Source organism: Corvus brachyrhynchos, unplaced genomic scaffold, assembly GCF_000691975.1.
Source record: "Corvus brachyrhynchos isolate BGI_N302 unplaced genomic scaffold, ASM69197v1 scaffold167, whole genome shotgun sequence".
NCBI classification, from domain to species: domain Eukaryota; kingdom Metazoa; phylum Chordata; class Aves; order Passeriformes; family Corvidae; genus Corvus; species Corvus brachyrhynchos.
In genome coordinates, this window is record NW_008239547.1 from 1472304 (window position 1) to 1496681 (window position 24378).

Here is a 24378-nt window from a genome sequence, read left to right on the forward strand (position 1 = left end):
CGGCATTCACCGATAACTTCAATGGTGAGGGTCTCTCTCTCTGCTTTTTATCAGAAATGCATCCATGACCTACTAAAACTACTGTCTAAGAACTGCAGTGTATGTTCCCCTGAAAAGGCTTCAATTTTGAGAAATCTAGGCTTTTTTTTTTTTTTCTCCCCCTCTGATGAAAACATTCTCTGGTTAGCAAGTTCTGTACTGACTTCATATAAAAATCTCTTAAAATGCAGTTCTTATGTGAACAGATATCTCCAGAAGGCCTGTGAGATTTTAGGTCAAGACAAATGTCTCATGAGGTTTTAAGGCACTAGAAATCTTGCCCGGTCAGATTCCAAAATTTAGGCAGTTCTGCTCTTTCTTTCCCTTTGAGCTGAATTTCAGATACTGATCTCACTCCAAAGTGTACAAACCAATGTGCTGTGATTTTGCTATTCATTATTTGTACTATTTGTGTTTAAACAGAAATGTAGGGTGTTTCAAATACCATAAATACCATCAGGTCCATGAAAAGTATTTTGTAACATTTTACTTATCCCATATTCAGTTACTTTTAAAGTGCAAAGTTCTTTTCTTTGAAGTATGCAAATAATTTGGCTTTCCATTTTATTAGTCTACATTAAAGGTGTAACTTATTGATTGTCTCATACCTGCTTCAGTATACTGTAAATTGATGGGAAAACAAAAATAAACAACACCATTCATACTGAAGCATATTGCTAAGAGCAGAGTTTTGCTCATTTTCTGTCATACAGTGGATCATAGCTCAGCTTGGAAGGGATCTTGGGAGATCTCTAGTCCAGCTTCCTCCTCAAAGCAGCATCAGCTACTAGAACGGGTTTTTCAGCTCTTCAGTCGTTTGAGTCTAACCTCCATTCTCATTATGAAAGGTTTTCCCACTGATTCCAGTGGAATCTTTAGCACTGTGGTTGTAGTGGCCTGCATAAACCTCTGATTTTGAAGTGCAGCCTTTGGGCTACTTGTGGGAATTAGAGTTTTTCTATGTGGCCATAAAATGACCACACAGTCCTCAGAAAAATACAGTATTGGTGGTTGTTTTGGTCAAAACCTGTTGTTTCCTGTGGATGCACCTGCTACCACAGCAAGGTCTGTTTGAGAACTCTGGTCTGAACTGAAACTTGCATTTCCTTCCAACTGCTGCTGCTCTACTATGTGGATATAATATCGTATATTGTCAATACAATATTGAGCTGATTTTCTTTCTCTGGTGACAACCTGCATGTTCGCTTTCTCACCTTCATCTTTTTTCCCTCATCTGTTTTTTTTTTTCTGTACTATTATTGCCAACATGTTAATGTTAGTGGGGTTTTTTTTAACACCTTAAACTAATTTAGATAATCCTGTAAGACTTCCCATTGTTTTCAGTGGGTATGTAGGTAGGATGTTGACTCCACTTTGTTTGCTTTCCACTCTTCCTGATCATGTAAACTCATGACGAGGCTTCAGACGAGGCTTCAACTTAGAATTAATGTCTTCGTCCCTGATGAGTACTTTTATATTAACACAAACCAGCGCAACTCTAGTACAACTTCTAGTTGAACTGGTGGCATCTCAGAGTCCAAAATCTGTCTTTAGTAGTCTTTCTTCTACATTCATTTGAGTCTTGTCTGCAGTCTCTCCACTTGCTAAAATCTTCCTCATGTAGATCTGGGTGAAAGTGATTAATTTATGGTCAGTTTTGAGCCATAGTTTTCTTGTCTCTGAACATATAGAGTTAGGTTTCCTACTTCCACTCACATAGGGAGAAGTTCAGCTTTACCATCATGTACTCAGACAAGTTCCTTGAGTTGTACCCCAATGTGAGTTCCAAGCCTGTAGTTTTCATAACCTTCAGTGGAATTAAATGAGGTTCATACATTAGCTTTTCTCTGCTGTCGTTATCCTCTGCAGCTGTGGGTCTTGTCTTTGCCCTTACAATACAGCCTTGGCGTAGTATTTGGAAGAGTCTTTGTGATTTGTTCCAGTTATTTTAATTTTTTCTGACTGAATATTTGGTTTTAAAAATTTCTTCTTGACAAGTTTATTTTCTCCTCTAACTCCTTCTCAGTCTTATTTTTTTCCCACCTCTGTGTTTCTAGTTGAATGGCAAAGTTTCATGAATCCTTTGGTGTATAGTCGGCATTAAAGATATTCTACCAATATCTAGGAAGATTAATTGACCCTTTCCTTGCAGGGGAAAAGAAAAAGAATTACAATTTATAATAGAATCATTAATACTTAGAATTGTAATTTTGCACTGAATTTGCAGGGAAACATGATGGGAAGTACTGTATTTCCTTTCTTCCCTGCCTAAGCTTTTCTGTTTTTCTGACAGTCCATTTAGGACTTGTCTGTCTTGACACATGGTCCAGCGCTCCATGTGGTAAGTTATTAGCCATGAACTTTATAAACACCACTGGAAGAAAAACCGTTTAATTACCCATGACCAACAGTAGCCATCAGTATTTAAGTGATATCAGACTTCTAATATCAAGAGCTGATCTAAATGGAATCAGATTTAGTTTGCTCTTTTGAAATAACTTTCATGGTTGCTTTTGCATGCCTGAGTGTAGCTGTGACCTGGAAGTATTGCTCTTTCTCTCCCTGCCTGAACTTCATGATTTTAGCTCATAAGACATCAAAGAAGCCCGTTCTTCTAGCACTGTGTCCCTCTTGACATCAGATTCCTGATACTAGCATTTCCCAGCAGACGGTGGCCAATGGAGCTGGTTGGTCTGAAGTTCTGAGGCACAATCGGATGGGTTGGTCTAGACTGTTGGTCAGTAGATCACCAAGTATTCCACTTGGTCAGTGTACAGCAACAAAGCATAATCTGAAGAAACTGAGCGTGGCTTTTTCCACAAAAAGCTGACTGTAGCTCATAGCACTTATATTGATTAGCTCGTTTCCAGATTTGTTTTTACATACATTTCAGGTACATTTCGCTTCGAGTTTGTAAAACTGAAGGTACAGCATTTGAGTTTTGTTGAAATCTTATGATCTGAGTGTATTTTGAGGATGCATGCGATACATTTTCAGTCAAATAGTTATTTGAAGAATGAACTTTGTAGAGTTAATTTTACAGATTCACAGAATGTTCTGAATTGGAAGGGACCCACAAGGATCATCAAGTCCTACTCTTAAGTAAATGGCCTTTACAGGGGTTGAACCCACATCTTTGCTGTTATTGGCACCACACTCTAGCTAACTAAGCTAATTTCAGGGTATTGTATTAGTTTAAAAATTGCTGCTATATTTAATATTTTTGATGTAATATTTACTTTTTCTTTAAAATATTGTATCATAAAATAACATACAGTGTAAATATTTGACTTATCACATGTATTGCAGTGTGTGGCTATAACTCACTAATTGAAAACAAATCTGGTCTGGAACATTATTTGGATATTAACAACATAATGATGACATGACTTACAGATTTCATGAAAAACTATATTAGTCTATGTATATTTAATGAAGTATGCTGTATTTTTCTTAGTATGAAAATCTCTTTATGGATGGACTATAAATCAAAAGCTAAGTTAGAGTCCTGAAATACAACAGCCATATGTTGCCATGGTACTGTAAGTCAAGATAAATGTTAAAGATAATAATGGATATGCATAATAAGGTGTAGCAAAACTGAACGAAGAACCTAATAGATTATTGAATCCCCTATGGTTTTTACCACTTTTTCAACACTATTTTAAAATAGCACAGCTTGGTTATAATATAAATTTTGCTTCTGATATCCAGTAATTCTCATTTTAGGACTGTGATTAATGCTGCATACACAGAGAGAGCTAATGAATTTCTAATAGTGTAATTTTTGTCCATGTCAGCTAATCACATGCTCAGATTTTTTTTTTTTTTTTGTTTAAGGTGCAGTTAGTTAAAGATGTTGTGCTAATCTCAGACACACAATATCACTGATGATATTTCTCATTTGTCTAATTGTGTATGATAACATTTTCTTGTCATTAAGATATAAATTCTGTCTCATCCTGTGTATGGTAGCAAAGACTAGTTTTGATCAGCAAGTTCCATTTTTCCAGTATTTTATGTAAGATAAATATTTTATGTATGTTTTTTGTATTTTTGTTTTTGGCATTTGATCTATGCTAATATCTGCTTATCATTTGAAGAGGGTAAAATGCTCTCTAATTAGCTGGTTGGTAAAATTTTGGTACTTTGGCTTTCTGTGTTGTTGTTAGCCATGCATAAAATGCTTTCCTATTGATCAGTGTAGAATAGCCAGGGTTTAAACAGCTGACATCTGCTTACTTTAAAAAAAGAAAAAGAAAACAGAATAACAAACCATTTCAGCCTAATCTACCTCAAATGTGTGCATGTAAATGGGGGTCCATCTATTGACCTGCATTCTTTTCAGTTGTGGATTGGTCCACACGGTTTATGAAACCAGGAGGGCTGATTTGAAATGCAGATGTCGAGACAGTGAACTACACCCTCCCCTTTTTCCTTTGCTGTATCTGTCAGGGTGAAAAATGGCTTGCACAAGGGTCAGTCACCCATACTCACTTAATTACTTTCCTTGGACCTACAGAACTGTCACAAGCTGTGGTGGATGCAGGCGCTGTTCCTCTTTTAGTGCTCTGTATCCAGGAGCCAGAAATTGCTTTGAAAAGGATTGCTGCTTCAACTCTCAGTGATATTTCAAAGCATTCTCCAGAGTTAGCACAGACAGTAGTGGATGCAGGAGCTATCGCTCACTTAGCTCAGATGATCCCGAACCCTGATGCTAAACTGAAGGTACATTTAACTTTTTTTTATCTCCATTATACCAGTCATTACTTGAGATTGAATCAAAGACACAGATGTGCATATTTATTTAGAAGCTCTGGGTTTGGGTGTTAACAAAATGTAACTATGTAGTTAGTGACAAAGAGTTCTGAACATATTTACAAATTTAGCTACTCGTTATAAACTGCAGCTCTATGAGGAACAGCTAAACTAATCTTTAAAGTGAATAGTATGGGTTTTTTTAAGAAATATGTAGTATATGAAGAATGCAACAGATACTTTCAATGGATAAAATTGGCACATTTCAGTTACAAAAAAGGTTTTGCATACTAAAGATTATACAATAAGCCTGTTAATAGTGAACTTATTATTGTTTTAGAATGTACTATCTGATGTGAATAGCTGTTGTCAAAGGTTTAATCACTAGCGTTTAATTGACAAAAAAATTGTTTCTTGTAAGTTTTCTGTCTTGCTCTAACAAACAGAAGACAACATAAAAATGCCACAAAAATTTCTTAATATAAGATCTGACAGATCCAATTTATGCAAATAAAAATACTTTCTATAGATTTTACTAAATTTTAAATTACAGTTTTAAATGGTGTGTTTTTATTGGTTTGTATTTTTTAATACATACAAGCTTGAATGGGGTAAAACAAAAGAGAAACTTTTATTCAGGAACCAGCGAATGTTCTATGCCATTATATTTGTCCATGAATTGACTCAGTGAATTGTGAAATAGCTGTAATTGTTTTCCCTATCCTTCTTTGTTTTCCTTGATGCAATAGATTTTTGTGTGCAGGGGGAGTGTGTGTTGTGGGATGTTTGTATACTATTGATTTTATAACAATTTTTATTTACTAGCGTCAGGTGCTGTCAGCTCTAAGCCAGATAGCAAAGCATTCAGTGGATCTTGCAGAGTTGGTGGTTGAAGCAGAAATTTTCCCAGTTGTGCTCACATGCCTGAAGGATTCAGATGAATATGTCAAGAAAAATGGTGCGACTTTAATTAGAGAGATAGCAAAGCATACGCCTGAGGTAAAACCTTGAAAATGCAAATACAAGGTCATATCATTAGATTTTACACTTTAAATAAAATACAAGATTATTCTGTCATTTGCTTTTCGAAAGGGAGGGCAAATAGCTGTTTGGCATGTTCATTGGAAAATATGGAAATGCTTGCTGATATTATGAGATGTGTATTGAATATGAATTGGGTTAGGAAACTGGGAGTCATAAAATGTATACCTAGCTACTTCATTCTATGAGATATCAGCACAGAGGGGGAGTTCTAGGCTGACAGTACTGTCAGTCCTAGATATTAAAAATCTTATGAGAAAAGCCTCACAGAAGTCATGATACCAGCTAATAAATTGCAAGATCATGCTTTAACAATAATAGATGGTGTGTGTCTTTTTAAAAATCTTCAGGGGTACTGGGATCACGTTTTAATTATTTTTCCAATGACAGCGCAGGTCAAAAATTCTCTTTATTTATTATTAACTTGATGGTAACTTGAGTTTGTAATTTGAGCATTTAGAGTGTTTTTGCCTATAGGAAGGTGGGGATGTTTGGCAAAGCCAATACAAAATAAATAGGAAAACCGTATGATTATAACTATGTTAATCTGCCAGACCACAGAGATAATTAAAAGGCTCTTAATATGACTTTGGAATGAAATATAAGCCGTGTATTTGTGGAACACACTAATGCTGAGCATAGTCATTTCAAAATCATGGTACTAACTTAACGACTGAGTAAACATGAATGTTGTGCAGTTTTTTCAGCCTGCCACTCTTTAAACTGGTGATAAAAGTTTACAGTCTTGGCACATTTCCTGCTTTCTCTCTGTACCTCATGGGCAATGCAACTTCACTTCCTCAAAGAAGTGAAGAAATTATCATTATCAAAGGGCGCCCTAGAGTCAGAAGCCAGAGAGGTAAAGTCAGAAGAGCTGCTAGCACCAGATCCTCCATGCAAGAGGAACTGGCCGTGCTAGCAGCTCTCCGAAGGAGCAGTAGGAAGGATCTTGGTGACTCCCAATGGAAGGTCACAGTCCGTGTCTGACTTCAGAGTGACAGAGATGACTGTCCATCTCTGGGCAGCTCTATTCAAGCAATACGTGTTGCAGCGGAGACAGGCTGGCAAATGATATTTCTAGAGGACTTGGCTGTCAGTTGAGACTCATGGCTTCTCAATCTTGGCTCTCTATCTGCAAATGCAGTAAAATTCCCGTGAAGGTCAGCATCAGAGGGACTTAGAGCGAGCACTGAGGGATGCGGCAGGAGCTCTGCACATGCAGGTGCACATGGCTGTGTCCGGACGTAGGACTTGGTTGCCACGGGCTGTAATTCACAATCATGTGAACAGATTTTCCTAAGTAATAACTGAAAATTTAATCTGGCTGTTTCATGAAGAAAACAATCCCCTTTTAAAGGCTCTAAGACAAAGGTGGATTTCATATTTATAGAAATCAACTGGATTGGGAATTCACGTGCCTCAGTTTTGTTAATTTAATTTTGACTTTTAAGAACATGTACCTTTTGCTTTGGAATCTGTAGGGAGAATGGGATATACCTAAAAATGTGGAAGAAAATAATAATAATACTAAGAAATAATTTTAATTTCTATGCATTATTGATATCATACATATTCTACTGCTGTCCCTCAACTGACGTGAGAAGTTTCCTTTTGGAAAAAACCCATGTTGCATAGCTTACAAGCATGGCTGTGTAATTTGGCATTCTGGGGCAGACTCCATTGCCCATCAAGTGTGTTTCCTAGACACTTCCCTCAGAGCATGCTAACATGGCGGAGTGGTGCAGCCCAAGTCGGTTTTGCACATCCAGAATAGTTGTCCTTGGCTTCATGCCTCAGTGTGAGGATCCACAAAGGATTTTATGTCACAGAGGTAATTTAGAATGCAGGTAAGAGGAGGAATGGGCCTTTCCCTCTGTTCCTGCACAGAACATAGGATGTTAGCTTGGGAATGAGGGAGCACTAGGATGAAACAGTATCTGGCTCAGTAGGTGCATCTTCAAGATCATTTTTGATAGGCTGTCATTTGCACATTCTCTGGCGTGTGATGATGGAGTTGAGAATATGTCATTCAATGCTATACAGAATCAAGAGTTCAGAACCCTGATTTCCTTGAAGTAAAGTCATTCAAAAACACAGTGGCAAATTAGCTTCATTCTGAAAACTTCATGCTGCACTTAGTTCCCAACAGTCTGTATGATACATTGCTCTTATTCTATCTTTATTTTGTAAATCAGCAGCGATACATTAAAAGACTACTCTGATGTAGTACTTTATGCCTGTTGATACTTCACAGTATCTAATCTCTTCTGTTTATCTTTTCAGCTTTCACAGCTTATAGTAAATTCAGGCGGAGTTGCTGCTGTGATTGATTGTATTGGCAGCTGCAGAGGGACTGTCAGACTGCCTGGCATCATGACACTTGGTTATGTGGCGGCTCATTCGGAGAACCTGTCAATGGCAGTGATTGTCTCCAAGGTTAGCTATTACTTTGTTGTCTTCGTATGGTTCTTCAGCAGTATTCTGTGGTACAGATACAAATTAACATAGGCAGAGAATGTATTTTGTGACAGGATTATATACTTGCTCTTGATGAATGCACTTTCTCCTCGTATTGCTGCTTGCTATGAGTGAAATTATGTGGTAACCTGATAACAGGGTGTCTTTATGGTGTTGAACCTTTTACAAAATACCCTAGTTGGTATTACAGTGCATGATTTTTCTGTGTTGCAATTGCATGGGTACAGAAAATAAGACACTGAATTTCTGTAGTCTGCTTCCCCTTAAAATGTGTATTTGTGGCTACGTCAAAACCTTCTTTGAAACAACTATGTTTAATGGCATGTTCTTCATTGTACTAGCATGACTCTGCTAGTACTGCTAGAGTATCTTGCAACAGCAGTCTTCAGACTTGAAAAGACCTCAGTTTCTAATGTTAGTGTGGTTTGATTCAGTTATGCAAGTGACATTTCAAATGAGTAAAATTAAACATTTAAACATTTTCAGGTTTAAATAAATTCTGCTGGGCAATGATATTGGAGAGGGAGAATTTGCAACGTTTGTAATAGGTGAAGTTAGTGCCTGGCATAGTAGTCTGATGTGAGTAATGCTAACTAATGACAGAAGGAAGGAAATTATTTCACAAACATTTTTGACCCATTTTCACACTATGTCAGTCATTTAAAATATACTGTATAAGTGGAAACAACAAAACAATATAAACAGAGGAACGGAAGTGTCTTCTAGTAGAAATGCAAGTTGAAAAATGACAGGTGCTACCACATAACGTAATATAGTATGCCAGGAAAGTAGGAGTGATCAAAAAAATGCTCCTCTGTATTTTAAAACTAAAGAAATAGATGCTTTTTTCTTTCCCTCTCTGGAGGCCCTTCTTCTCTGGATGTGTCTGTCTTTCCACTTTCAGGGATGCCTAGAGCAAATACGCTCCTCCTGTTGAGTGTTTTAAGTGGGATGAAACCAGGATTAAGTTCTAGAAGAAGCCCCTAAGTGTTAAATTTTTGAAGAGTAATAGTGATTCCTGTAATAACTGAGTGGAACTGCCATGAGAGCTGCTATAGGGATCTGGGCAAACTTTGATGAAATTAAATATGTTAATGAATGATCCAAAAAGAAATAATAATAAACCTGAATAAACCCAAAACCCATTAAAAAAAACTGCTTCAGAGGAAGCTAAGCTTGTGGAGCAGTTCATAGTGCTGAGGACAGGGCTTGGTAATCTGGAACCATAACCACATGCAGTTAGACGCTGATGATGTTACGATGTAAAGTGATAGCTCCATTCCATGGTACTCTAACCTAGAAAGGATGAATTTTGAACAATGATTTTTGGAATCATACTGGACAAACACTTCATTGTGGTCTTCTGCTGTAATGCAGTGGCAAAAAAACCTGCAACAATTTAGTCCTTTGTGGTATGAAAGAATAGAAGATGAAGCATTATTGGAAAAGAGAAGTTAATCTATCAGTGGTAGTAATATGTATAGTTCTACTGTCTGTATTTGAAAAGGCTCTTGGGAAAAAAACCCAAAACAACAAAGCAGAGAACTGTGCAGAAAAGACTAAAGAAGGATTCATGGGATGGAGAAAAAGGTTTTTGGGATAAAGGTGTAGTAGCCTTGCCTTACATAAAGTAGCATGAAATGTTTCCTATTGGAGTGTTTTGGCATAAAATACCAGCTGCTAAGTAGTTGTTGAAAGTATAAAGACCCTGAACCAGAACAACTTTAGTAAGAGCTGGATGTGAGATCTCCATCTCTTGATGCCTGCAAATCATGAGTTGAAACCTTTCTGGAAGTGATTGGATTAGTCAAACATAAACTACTGGACTCAAGAAGAGGTTGATAAGTTGAAATTTAGTGCTTTGGGTAATAAGAAAGACTCAGTGATTGAGCCCTTCTGGTCTTAAACTGATTTCATAGAATTATAAGCACAAATTCTTTTATTTTCAGTCTGAGAAATCTGCAACCTTTACTCAGTACAGTCTGAACTATGTTGTGTATTCTTTTTATACCTTAAATTTGCATTTTTTTCAAACTGCCTTCTGACTTACAACATTGAATCTGTTTCTCTTTAACTGTATCTATTAAGATTTATTAAAAATTCTTGCTAATCATGATGATGTAAAAATATGACGCCGTTAGCATGCATTCTCTTACAGCTTTTTTAAGAAGAAGGGTGTAAATAAAGAAACATTTTCTAACTATCTGTATCTGCTTCGCATTGTCATTCCCTGGTCTACATTTGTAAAGGTTGTGCTTTTGATTAATGCTACAGGGAATACCACCACTATGTGTCTGCTTGATAGAAGAACATGAAGATCATATTAAGGCAGCAGCTGCTTGGGCCTTGGGACAGATTGGAAGACATACTGCTGAGCATGCACGTCATGTTGCAGTAGCAAACGTGCTGCCCACACTGCTTGATATCTATGTGGACACACGCAGCTCAGAAGATCTTAAAATGAAAGCAAGTATATTTGTAGTATTTGCAGTATGGTATATTAATTGTAATCAAGAGGTTTAAGTGCTTAAAAACGACTAAATTATATGTGTTTTTATTGATGCTCACCAAGTCACAGCTTTCCTGGGTGCAGGGTGTCTGAAGGCTGTGTCATTTATTAGGGGACTGGCTGGTCCTAATGCATGTGCATATGGTGTATACCCAATCATATGCTATAGCCACCGCAGTCTAATTCCTTATTTTTTTCCCAGTTTAGATCAGAGTTGCATAGACCCATAAATGCTGTAATTTCTTGTGACTCGTTTCTAATTATCTACTTCTTTTTTTGCAAGTATAAGCTCTTGTAGAAAATATTATAGTCCTTTTAGAAATTTTGCTTACATTTTTATTATTGTAATAAAACTGTAACAGCTAATCAAGGCTCTGCTCTTTAAAACACGCAACTGCCCATGTTTAGGGCCTTTCCTTGTGTGGGAGCTAGTGGAGTTGCAGTTTAGTAAAGTGTGCTTTTGAGCAACAGTAAGTGAACCAGCTGAAGAGTGTAATAGGACAGGATATGATCTCCCATGTTGCATTATGCTTCTGCACATTCCACTGAAATATCACATTCCAGATCTGTAAAGTAACTTTCATATAGTAATTTCTAGTGGTCCCAAAAATATTGAAGCCAAATTAGCTGTACCTGTAATCTTGTTCAAGAAGGTCACTACTGCTTGTATCGATCAACATTGAGTTTGTTTTCAGAAATATGCAGCAATGCACAATTGTTTCACTCTCTCTTTTCCCCCCTGCCTGGACAGTACTGCACTTTGCTATCCCAGACCAGCAGCCTCTCCTAGTAAGCCACTTCTAGAATACAATCTTTTAAAATGTGTTTTGATTTAACTTTCTTATTATATTAGAGTACTTCAATTTACCTAAAGGGTCTACTCCAGCTCATTATAGTCAAAGGAAAATTGCCATTACTTTGACTGTAGATAACACAATAAGAATATAATGCACTGTAGGTTTTGAGGTTTAATAAATCTAAGTAGAAAATTGATTCTTCATTAAGTGACCTGATAGATACCATAGTTTCTATTCAGAAATTGCTCATTGAAAATTCTGATCAATTTGCTTTTTTGATCAGACTTCAGTGATATATATATATATATATATGAATTCTTGTTGTTTTCATTGATGTCTTACTAGAGAAATTTTATTTTGCATTTCAATAGACTAAGAAAGCCTTAAAGAACATTCTTCAGAAATGCACGTATCTTCCAGCACTTGAACCATTGCTTCATGAGGCTCCTCCCAATATTATGAAGCATATTATTGGGCAGTTTAGTAAGGTAAGAAAAGGCGCTGCTTGGTGTGTAATTTGTTAGTTGTTTCCCATTTAGCAAGGAAGCTATCTTTCCAAAGAAGAAGTCGCTCTAAAGGTGTTATTGTTTTCTCAGGGTGCTCAAGCATCCTCTTCAAAAGCAGTTTGGATCCTGTTCTTTTGTCTGATACAGCTGGATACTGTTTCATTTGGAATCTGTTATAATTCATCCTAAGACTGGAAAAAGAGTTTCTTAAAAGCAAGGTGTTTTTTTCTTCCTTGCCTCTTGAGATTAAGTGGAATATTAACTCATGTGCAAATATTTTCGCTGAGCCAATGTATCACATAAATCCCAGTCACATCTGTTTTAGATAAAGTACAAGCTGTCTGTACAGGAGTGACTTAAGTCAGGTATTTTACAATAATATAAAGGCTTCATTCTTTTTATCCCGATTAATTTTCAGTCTCAAGCAAGTGTAAAAATTCCAAATCTTTTCTCATCCCTCTCAAAGTTTTGAAAGTTAGTTGTTAATTACATTGTTGATTTGAACACAGCATGTAAAAGTGATACAATTTAATAAAAATATTTAAAATTTGTAAGTAATTGCTAACTAATTGGGACATCTGCAGTGTCTGTCATGTTCAGCATGTGTTGGGAATCCTGTTCAACTATGGACTGTTTTGTGCAATACTCTGCAGTGTAACCTGTTAGCAGGGTATACCAAGTTCCATTGGTGAGATGTTCTTTGTGGAAATGGCCAAATAAAACACTCTTGATACTCAGTTCTGATTATGACAGATCTGGAAGCCCTGCTGTTGGTAGTGCAGATTCCTGATTATGTTGCCACAGTTGAATTTGTTCTGTCTTATTGCTAATTCTGTACAAAGAGTGGAGATTTGCACAGAATCCAATCCGTTTTGCTTCTCCATGCTAACTGGAGCTATTAATGAGCCAAGTGCATAGCAATTGGTTACCCAGGGTATATTTGAATATTGCTTGCTATTGAAATGGCTTTATGCCCTTCATATTAGCTGATATTTTGTTTTGTTTTGTTTTTCTCCTTTGCCTATATGTTATTGAACTATACTTGTCTGGCATTTGCTCTTCTGAAGTATACTTTTAAAATGAAGTTCTCTGTAGTAAAAGCATTTTTCTTTCCTGTACCATAGCTTGGGAATTTCCTATTCTTAGAGCTGTGGTCTATTACTTCTGAGGGCTTATTTATAGCACAGTAAAAGCCTTATTTCCAAGCTGTGCTTCAAAATGGGGTGCTATTTGTTTTTCATGCTGGACTGTGCATTTTAGCATTAGCATTTTCAGGATTTGTGCAATTCTGTGCTGTCTCAGGTTGGACTAGGGGAAGGGACTGTGTCTCAGAGGTGCTCTCTCTCTTTAGGGCCCCTTCCAATAGAGTTTTCTGCTGTCTTATCCAGCCTGGAAGTCACAGTGTGGAGGAGGAAGGCAGGGAAAGGGCCATATCCTGTCTCCTTGCTAGTTTCTTCTTGGCAGTTCTTGTTGTGGGAGATATGTGAAAACAGACGTCTGTTCAGTTCCCACAACGAAAAGATCACAGTTGCTCCTAACACTTCTGTGGAGTATATAATAGAGAGAAATCTCTGTGCTCTCCTGCTTTTTCTTTACCTGTCTGTTGATTTTGTACAGCCTAGAGGGACCACAGAAATGAAGGTTGTTTGCCTGTATGCATGGAAGAAATCTTGTTCTTTTTCTTCATCCTTTTAGGCACTCCCTTCCTCATTTGAGGCTCTTGTTTTACACTGAAATACAGTCACACTTATGGCTTAAAGTCTGACCAGTGTGGAAGCTTACAAAATGCTTTTGCCTTCATAATCTGTAAATCTCAGAGTTGGTTTTAAATGCATCTGGTTTTGCTGTAGATGCAGCTGACATCTTGCATTATCTTTCCGTCTTTCTCTATCTCTCTCTCTCTCTCTTTTTTTTTTGAATAATATTGCAGCCCTATGGGCCTATGGACTACATGCTGTCATTCTCGCTTGCCTGGCCCAGCCCCCGCCTCCCTCCCTTCATCCCTCCCTCTCTCCCTCCCTCCAGTCCTCTGGACAGAGCTGCGTATTGGCATCACTCAGGGAGCACAGAATGTTATTGTCTGATCATTTCTGCTTCTCATCCCCTTTGGCTGCAGAAACTTCACATTTTTGCTTTGTGTGTGTGTTTGTAAAAGGCTTCCATGGGTACAGTGTGTTAAAGGATTTTAATATCTAGAAATTTAATAGTGGCATGTAATGCTTCAAGGCTGTATTGTTCACTTGCAACAATTCTCAGTATTGTTTTCATGCACTAATCTATACTAGATCATTATAATGATATAAAATTCAGCTCTACAATTAAACTATGGGAACTGACATAAAAGACCTGAATAACTTGGTTTAAGTGGAACAGATGCTGTTGTTATTCCATGTTAGTGTTCTGTTTTTATTATCTATTTATTCTCCACAATCTTATTGTCACTGTAGGAATAATACAAGAAATATTATTTATGTAAGGATAAATATTAAATTCATTATTTTATGTATGTTATGTTTTAAAGTACATGTTAAATTATGTTGTTATCATAAAGGGCTGGTTTATGGTTTTTTTCCCTATACAATGGGGTGTTACAATACAGTTGTCATTACAGATTTTGTTTCTCTGATTTTCCATTTTATCTGTCCTCTGAATTAAAAACAAATAAGCAGTATTTGAATCTAGTGGCATACAGATTCCTTCAAACGAATTTTTTTTAATGTACTATTCTGTGTGTAGGTGTTACCACATGACAGTAAAGCACGTCGTCTCTTTGTAACAACTGGTGGACTTAAAAAGGTTCAGGAAATAAAAGCAGAACCTGGGTCACTTCTTCAGGAATATATCAACACTATTAACAATTGCTATCCAGAGGAAATAGTAAGGTAGGGAAAATGAAATCTAAAGAATTCCTATTTATAACATTGTTAGATGTTTTTCACAGGAACAACACAAAGGAAGGATTTAAAATAGTAATTTAACTCCTCTGTGAATTTTGGTTTTAATAAAACCAAAGCATAACATTTGGTTAATTGCCCCAGTGGTTACACAACCTTTGGACACATTAGAACACTTTCTCTTTTTGTATTTGGAATCAAATTTCTTTGTCTGTAGACAAAGCCCAAATAATCAGGCTCTTGCAGGAAAGTGTGAAGAAAAGTCAGTCCTGCACTGCCCAGATGGACTCTGAGTCTTCAGTACAACCACTCATATTTATGAATGTCTGTGGGAAATTTAGTTTATTTTGGTAACTTATTTGTGGATTACTTAGGCTCCAAAATACAGGTATTGGTGAATCTTTGGTTGCATCCTTGACTTTCCTAATAACGTGTCTGAACTAGTGTATTCAGAGGCTCCTTTGAAACTTCCTCTGATGTACAGAGGGTCCAGTGGCTCTCCTGCACAGTTGGTCTGCCCACAGCTGCCCTTCCTCCCTGAGCCTCATCATGAGGCTTAAGTGTTATATAAAAGGACCATACACCAGCTGTCTGCACCAAGTTGAACTTTGCCCTTAATGAATACAGAAACACTATTAAATAGCTTACAGTCAAAATGTCACCATCCTAAATTGTAATAATGAGAGAAATGCCCTCCTAGATTCTAGATATCCATTTACCAGTCCTTCACTCCATCAACACATCAGAAGGATGTTGTACTCATGTACTCCCTCTACAGGCTCTGAAAATCTGCAGCATCACTTTTAATTATAGCAGCAGAGTTCTTCAGCCAACAGTAGCTACAAACTAAGTCACACAAAATGTAGCCCTGTTTGTCTCCACAAAGAAAAGCCAGTGGCTGTCAAATGGGTAGAAGCAAAGTCAAAGAAAATTTATTCTACAGTTCTGTTTCTTTGTTATAGCTATTTTTTCACCCCTGTAAATGAAAAAAGGTTACTCATCTAGCCTAGGATGTAATAAAGAAAAAGGCCCCTTTGAGCATCTCCTGCTTGCCTGTCTGTGCTACTGCCTGATGTTGGTTGTGCTGCCTGAGGCACAGCAGCTGTGATAGAATCCAGCTCTGGGTTTTTCCTGGAGACCTGTTATTTTAGTCTGTTTGTGGGCTGAATACAGTAATACATTGGAAAGTTAGCTTTACAATCAGAGAAGTAATGTGAGGTTTAAAAAGAGTTGAATTATGCAGAAATTATCATGAAAATGAAAATCAACAAGATAAATGGATCTTCCTTTAAGGGAAAGCATTGGGGATTTTTTTTTAGTATATTTTAGGCCTACATTACATGGAGCTGTGTTCCTCTCTCTTTATAGTTGAAGCTTTCAGGGCTCAGAAGTGGCAATCTACGTGCCTGCAAAACAAGAAATATACTGAGATGTATCTTTTTAGAATAATACGGTATTAAATTTCAGATATCCTTTAACCTGTAAATCAAGAACTAAATTCAGCTTTGATGCTTGCATATTGGATGCATGTAGTTGGTCTATTGTGGAAAACCAGTTGAATAACAGCAGGACAATAATTGCACCATAGAGTCCTACTCTAATGAGAACTTCTGGATAATGTCCATCCTTGAGTGGCATTAGAGAGAGAAGGTCACCATGACAATTTTTTTTGTTCCAGAATCAGTGTCCCTCACACGGATTTAGACTGCACGTGAGTTTTGGGGTGTGTGCTTATGTCTGACAAACAGCAGTGAACTATTGTCATTTGGCAGCCCACAGTTCTGTGTAAACTCATGCTTTTTTATTAAAGGCCATAATTTCAAAAGAACCCAACATCTACATTTCTTAGTAAAGACAGTGCTTATGGCAGCTGAAGCTGAACCTGTCTAAAATGTAGCCACTTACCTCCATGCCCTAAAAGAAGCTAAATATATTTTTAAAAACCTGACTTCCAAGTATAAATGATAATGTAAGTTGAAATGCAGGTTGTTAAAACATTGTAGGGGAGTAACTGTAGAATTCCTTGACCGGTGTTTAATGCTAGGATTTTTTTCCCGATCAGTAGAAATATGCATAGTGTTTCATTACTTTGCACAGAACATGCCTTGTAGTCTAACACACAAACAAAATGTTTCTCTTTCAGGTATTATTCCCCTGGATATTCTGAGATACTTCTGGAAAGGGTGGAAAAATACCAACCAGTTTTATAAACTTCAGTCTTTTATTAGAGCTGCATTTCACATTTATGCCTTTATGACTGTAATACAAATACAGCTGTTGAAAGCCTTGCTTGATTCTCAAATCTCCTTCTACTGTTTGAACTACTGAAAAGGCTCAGAAATTCCAGCAAGCTTTATTTTGTTCTTTATAAACTTGTTTGTTGCTAAGTTTTTGTTCCCTTTTGTTTTTCTTTAGCATTACTACCAGATATTCCCACATTTATGAATGGAATTTCATGCAAGAGGGATGATTTATCACAGAAGCTTTTTTAGAATCAGTTCCTTTTCCTTCCACAAGAAAGATTTGTTATCTCATTGAAATTTTAGCCTTCTCAGTACTATTGCCATTTTCCCCTTTTGCCTTTGCATATTGTTTAAAGCTTCCCAAGCTTGATGAGGGTGGAAAAAGCTGGCCCCTGTGCTTTTTCTAATTATGGTGTTTTCTCTGCACTGAGGTATCTCCTACTGCTACCTTTGAGGAGGTAAAATGTTGTGATTTTACATCTCCAAACATGTTAGTAGCAGCTAAAGAAAGAAACAATCAGATCTGAAGATGATACAAGGGCTGAATTCTGCATGATATGATAGTGTGGTGATCCTGGCCTGGTAGATAGTAAATCTTCTGCAGAAGTCCTCCTAATTGAGGCAGGATTCGCTGTGGAGGAAAGGAGCAATATGCTGTTTGGCCTGTGCGTTGTTGTTCCACTTGAGAAGGACAGAGTGAAGTCAGAACTTTTGTGGAACACAAAGGGAAGGACTGCAGGAGTTTTGGTTCCATGGGGGTCAGCAGCACATTTGTGTGGCTGCAGGAACACTGTTAGCAAAGTTCTGAGCGCATTCAGAGGAAATCTGAGCACACTTAGGTCGCACTAATTGGAGTGATGGGACTAAGGTGGCTTTGGGACTTGTCCTTCAAGAACTGAAATACCTGAAGAGTTGAGTTGAAACACATTTGGAACTTAAGTCTTGAAGCTGCAGATTACATTGACATAGAGGTATGAGCTCTTTCCCATCTGTAGAACATCCTGAAACTATTTTTACCTTCTTGTGGAGAGTGAAAAGACTTTTACATTCTGCTTACTCCTCTGGTGTATCACACAGCAAACAACCCTCTAGTCTTCCCTAATATGTAACTGTCATTTACCATTTTTTGTTCTAACCATTTTTCATTTTCTCGTATGCAGCAGTTTGGGGTGTGTGGTTTTTTAAATTTCTTTTTTTTTCCCCCCGAAGACTATTAAACAATATTTCTGGAATGGGATATCAAAATACTGGAAGCCACAAGGAAAGACAATATTTGAAAACCTCCCCAGGAGAGAAACTTGTCTACTTTTTTAAACATAACTGAATGGGCTTTTAAAAGAAGGATAGTCTCATCTATTACTTATAAAGCAGGAGCAAAGACTGATTGCAGTTGGAAATTATTTAGAGTGGCTTTTCTTTGCCAAATTCTGAATTACTATTTTTTAAAAATTCTTTTCAGCATAGTTTTCAACAGTTCACAGAAACATTGGTGGGCTATCCTGTGTTAAAATTTATTTCTACAGAGGGCTGTGCTCCTGCTGTGAAGTACTTGGTGCTCTCAGACTCTGCTTTTCAGGAGGAGCAGGGGATGCACAGTACCTTACTGTATGGAGACTGAGACAGAAACTGTTGGTGTCATGAATGTTGGTATAGAATCCACACCAGCTGAGTTCTTTCCTTAGCTCACAGCTAAGTGAAAAGCCTTGGAACTGACTAGCTTCTACCAAATGCCTTTTTGGTTTTAGTGTTTATATTCTGAATGCTAGGACACTAGTGGAAAAACTTTGGGACTCTTAACAAGATTGTTGTTAAGAGTAATTTTCTCATGTGCATTACGGATATTTAAAAATCAAATCTTGTACAATCTCTGAAACAAAATGCAATGGAAGGGCTTTGAGACAGTCTCGAAGGATCTGAAGCCTCTGTTTTCCCTGACAGAGCAGAAGTGGTGCAGAGGGCTGCGTGCAGATGGGAGGCAGCAGAGACATGGAGCTGTGCGTCCCCATAGCTGCCTCGTGTGCTCGGGAGCACACCCACCCCACACAATGCTAATGTATATGTTTTGTGCAGGGAGAGCAAAGAGGCTTCAGTCCCCTGACAAATGTGCTCCTGCTGTGTCACACTGTGCTACACTGTAAGGATTCCACAGGGTTAAATTTCAATGCCTAAACAATTTGTTCACAGTCTTTTCACAGTCTTTTTCTGATTCCTGACAAAGGAAATGATTGCACAAGGCAAACCTTCAAAGCGATCTGATTGTGTAGAGTACAATCTAAATCAGACCTAGCATAAATACATCTTTACATCCACTGGGCAGCTCTGGCCTAGGCCAGTGGCTGTTTGGCCTCTTGTTGCAGGACTCTTGGACGATGCCACATCCCATTAAGCTGCGTCAGTGCAAAGTCCTCTCCCACGTAGTTTGAGACCCCCGCAGTTGTTCTTTGCTGGCAGGCTGCGTCCCTGCCTTGCACAAACACCTTGTGGCAGAAGGCTTCCCTGGAGGTACATGTCTGCACAAGACAGATCTGGCCCTTTACAGCAGAATTATTGCTAATTTGTGTTTTACTAATGTAACTATGGCAAGAGTTGCTTTTTTCCTGTAGTGTTTCACAAGGTGTTTCTGCAGTGTTTCTATTCCATCATCTCGTTTGGTTTAAGTCATCTTCTAAAACTATATTAATGTTTGTAATAGCTACTCTGGCAGGCTTCAAGTGTGTATCATTTGTCTCAATTTCATATAATAAAATGTAGATTTGCATTTTAATTCATTCAAATGCTGTTTTCATGCTAGTGTGTGACTGTGGTGCTAGAGAAGATGAACAACAGGCTCATTTTGCAGCTTGGGCCTTACACTGCCTTTGAATGTTTGTCTCGGTTTCCCACTCAATGGTGCCTACTTTGAAGCTTAGGACGTACAGGCATTTCAAGTAAGAGTCCCTCTCACAGAGGTGGCTTATTAAGACACACAAAGAAAATTAAGCCAGTGCTTTGGCAGAAATAAATGTAAGCCCTTAAATAATTTTGCCTGTTCCTTTGACTGCAGCATTGGGACTTTTCAACTCAAGTCTCTAAAGATCTTCTCTAAGGGCCCGAGCCATGATTTTTGTCTGCATTACTACAGTTATTATTACATCTACAGATGTAAACCAGAGCCTTGAAAGAACATGTGGATGTGTAGAACTTTTACCATATTTCATTCAGTGGATGGATTAACTGGCCTACAAAAGCTCCATTCTTTATCTGAATGACTGGAAACCTAGAGGATCTGAAAAGGGGAAATTCAAGGAGTTCAACTCTTGTGCATATAATATGTTCTGCATGTCCAGAGGGATTTACCAAGGCATTGCTTTGTCTCATCTGAAGTGATCAATCTGCTGGAGATCTGCATCTTAACAAACAAATGAACAAAATGTTGAAGGAGTTGAATGGAACTGGTAGAGGAAATGAATCTCATTTTGTGAAGTAAAGCATAAAGTTACTGCAATTAGGAAGTGGATGGAGTGTGAGTAGATCTTCAAGTGTTCTTGATTTGGTCTAGGGGGTTGTAAATTAGCTTGGCCGAAGGGGAGTTTTAGGCATGGAAAATGCCATGGGATGCATTCAACTTTGTTATAAATTGGAGTCCTCTGATTTCTGGGTATGTAGGGGTGGCAGACAATTGTCTCACTGTGTGAGGAATCTGTGAAAGCGTGCTTGCCTCAATCTCTTCCTTAATGGCTGCTTGGTTTCCAGTATCTTGGTTGTTGGAATTTTAGCTCTCCCTTTGTGACCAGGGGAGAAAGGAAGTATGGAGTAGGACTGGATTGCAAAGCCAGCGGTTCCACTTCTTGCACTAACATAGGATTGCTTTTATGGTCATAGATAATTATTACAGATCCCTATGATTCATCATCTTCATCTGTGAAGTATCTGTTCTACTCCTTTGTTAACTTACAGAAGTGCTGGGAAAATTAAATTCATATGAGACGGATGCAGCAGAACTTAAGTTCTTTATAGCTAATACCATATTCAGAAAGAAATATTGTTCAAGAACCTATAAAAAATTACCTAGGAAATCTTGGAGATGCTGATTTTAGAATTAGAGTTGAACTAAAAGTCAGTGGATTTTGCGAGTTTCCTCATCTGACACAATTTAAAGGGATTATGGAGAAAGAGAAAACTATTATATCTTGTGACTATACTAAAACTATTGATGTTATTTTTGTATAATACTTAACTGATAATATTGATGCTACTATGCCTTATTCTGCAGCCAGCGCTGTAATTTAGCCAGTGAAAATACTAATTACATTACTACTGCTGTAACTGCTGTACTGTATTTCTAGATACAGCACAAAAGACTGAGTTAGACAATATGTATAAGCAATACTAAGGCACACTTTGAGGATGAAAATGCCTTTAAATCAGGAAATGATTTTGTGCTGCCTTTCACGAGAAGTGACTCCTACTTGGGTTAAACACATTTCTTCTGTGTCCCCCCCACCTGGAGAGTGGATCACGAGGCTCTGAGTGCTCGGCGAGGTGCTGAGGGACTGGGAGCTGCTGTCCGTAGCAGAAACTGGTTGTGTTCACTCTCATGCATCAGCAAGCCATGGAGAGGAACAATGCAAGGGTACTAATGTCATCAGTTTAGCATATTTCCACGGAGATTTTGAAGGCTTGCTTTTTCTTCATAATTCTATGCTTGTTCCTGCTTCCAAATTGAGTTAAAGTATAGGTACCCAGATTAACATTAGGTGTTCTGTATTTTATTCCTTTCGTAACAAAAATTAAATTTCAAGAGGTGACAAAGGTGTGTTAGCGTATTTCTTTAAAACAAAGCTTTTAATTGCTTTTTTGTGTCAAAATTAGCAGCAAAACTCTTCATAATCTTGTGACAAGAACTGTGCCCTTTGCTCTCAAGGAAAGTTTTGTCTTGAGTGATGCAGACTGTTTTCCTATTTATAATTAGGTCTGATGCCCTCTGTACATGTTCACCTTTCAATATTAGGTCAGTGCTAAAGCCATTATCAACCTAAAAGGTTGGATTACTACCAGGATCCAGCCTTTGTTGCCCCACAGTGCTATAAATTATATTACAATCTATTGTTTAAAATTAATAATATGCAACATAGAGGTCTGATGGAATCATGTTAATGAGAACACTGAAGCTTCATTGACTTGCAATATCATTAGAGCTCTGAGACAGGTTTATAGCCTTGTGCAAAGTATATTTCTGTTGGTTTAGACACAGTATTTATTTGGTCACACCCAGCCAAATGTTTCCTTACTAAATTAAAATAAATGCTGGTTAGTTCAATGAACTACAAAGATGTATAGTGTAATTTCAGGTTCTCAAGTCACAGAAAATAAGCCCCAACAATGGAAATCAGCAGAGAATCAAAAATGATGGATACACTAGAGTGAATATGAACAAAGAGGGAAGGGAGTTCACTGGGTTGGGTGCAGTTAATATTTTGTGACTCAAGTAATGTATAAAATTTGGAAAGAACAGCTCCCATTTGTAATCTGCCCTGGTCTTTATATAACCCCTCCCTGTATACACATATGTACACACTCACAAGCATAGTCAACCAAAATGTAATCAAAATTATTTCTGTCTGCTTTCACAAGACTTGCCTCTGTAAAGTATCTGTAGGGGCTGGTGGAGAGCAGGTCAGGGGCAGCTCCTCTGCTCACTAATGCCAGATTTTTGGTACTAATTTCCATCAAGGCCAGCAGCACACATCTGATTTCCATTGCAGTGAGAATCGGGCACTAGATCTGCATCACCTGTGCTCTGAACAGCTCTGCTTTTTGCTGGAAACAAAGCAGAAGCAAGAAAATACTTCCCTCCTTTCTTCTCCAAGAGTGCTTCAAATGAGGGAATGGTGAGAAAATCTTTTCTAGGCTTGGGGAGTGGCTCATGCTCTGTGTTGGAAACATAATCTGCAGCCATGCAGAGCATGAGATAGAAAGGGAGGTTTGAAGAATCAGTAATGTGCTGGTGTTGCAGCTCTTACCTGCTTTGGGAAGTGGCTATCAAGGAAGCTTCAAGTTTCCCATCTTTTTTCATGGGTAAACACCTCCTTGCTGTAGCTGTCCCTGAGTTTGGTCATGGGGCTCTGCCTCCTGCTCTGGGGACAGGCGACTGCATCAGTGGCACTGTGGCAGTGCTCATGCCAGCCAAGTATTGGATCGTGATTCCTAAAGACATTTTTATTTTATGGAAATGGAAAGGAGGATAATTTAAGCGATTTTTAAGCAGTTTAACAATATGAAACTTCCTTGCTTTCAGTCACTCCAGAGCAAATCCTAGACCAGCTTATCTATGAAGGCTACAAGGTCATCGAGCACACAAGAAACAGGGAAATTTGGCAGTGGAAGGCTGAAGAGGGTTCAAGGGTAGTGGGCCTTGTGCCTGTGCTGCTTGTATGCTGTCACAGCCAGAGCAGGGTAACTGAAATCTGCCCTTAATTTGCATGGATTAAGACCCCACCCTGCCTTAGAAAAGACAGAGTATATCCATACCCAGAGCATTTGTCTACAGGGCGGAGAGATTACAAGTTCTTCTCCCTGCCTCCATCCCATGTCCACTTGGCATCAGTGCACCAACATTACCTGGCTGGCTCTGGCACAGTGAGGACTTCCACCTCCTCAGGATGTCCCAGGGGTGACATTCATAATGCTTTGAAGTTGAAAACTGCTATGAGTGCTAAGTGTTGTTACTGTTCACCAGTGCCATCAATGTATAGGTGACCATAACTCATTTTCCTCTGATAATTCCCTTGGTTAAACTGAAGAAAATGAGCTGCTTTGATGACTATGTTTTAAGAAGCTGCCATTTCAGAAGCTACAGCTATGCCTGTGATATATCATCCTGACTGACAGCAAGAGCAGAATCTTGGCTTTCCCTCTGAGGTGTGGAGCTCCAGAGCTCCAGTTTGGACCATCTCCCCTTATTTTTGTATTTTTTTTAATATCATGCCTGACCTACTAGTAAAAAAATCTGTTAAAATTTTTGCCAAGGACTCAAATTATCATGAGCTCATGAATCACTACTTTAGGCCTAGCCCTTCCTCTCCTAAGTGTTTTTTAAAATACGGATTTGTGTTTATTCTAATGTAGTCGTGC

General features: G+C 38.0%; 1 protein-coding gene across 1 annotated transcript in view; it reads left to right on the plus strand.

Moving 5' to 3' along the window:
• Nucleotides 1–22056, plus strand: part of SPAG6 (sperm associated antigen 6) — a 29399-nt gene extending 7343 nt beyond the window's left edge. The window contains exons 4-10 of the mRNA XM_017741552.1: nt 4562–4767; nt 5623–5796; nt 8122–8274; nt 10591–10782; nt 11994–12110; nt 14865–15010; nt 17166–22056. Coding sequence (XP_017597041.1) covers nt 4562–4767; nt 5623–5796; nt 8122–8274; nt 10591–10782; nt 11994–12110; nt 14865–15010; nt 17166–17232 — 1055 coding nt within the window. The 3' untranslated portion in view covers nt 17233–22056. The remainder of the gene's footprint in view (nt 1–4561; nt 4768–5622; nt 5797–8121; nt 8275–10590; nt 10783–11993; nt 12111–14864; nt 15011–17165) is intronic.
• Nucleotides 22057–24378: the final 2322 nt, after the last annotated feature.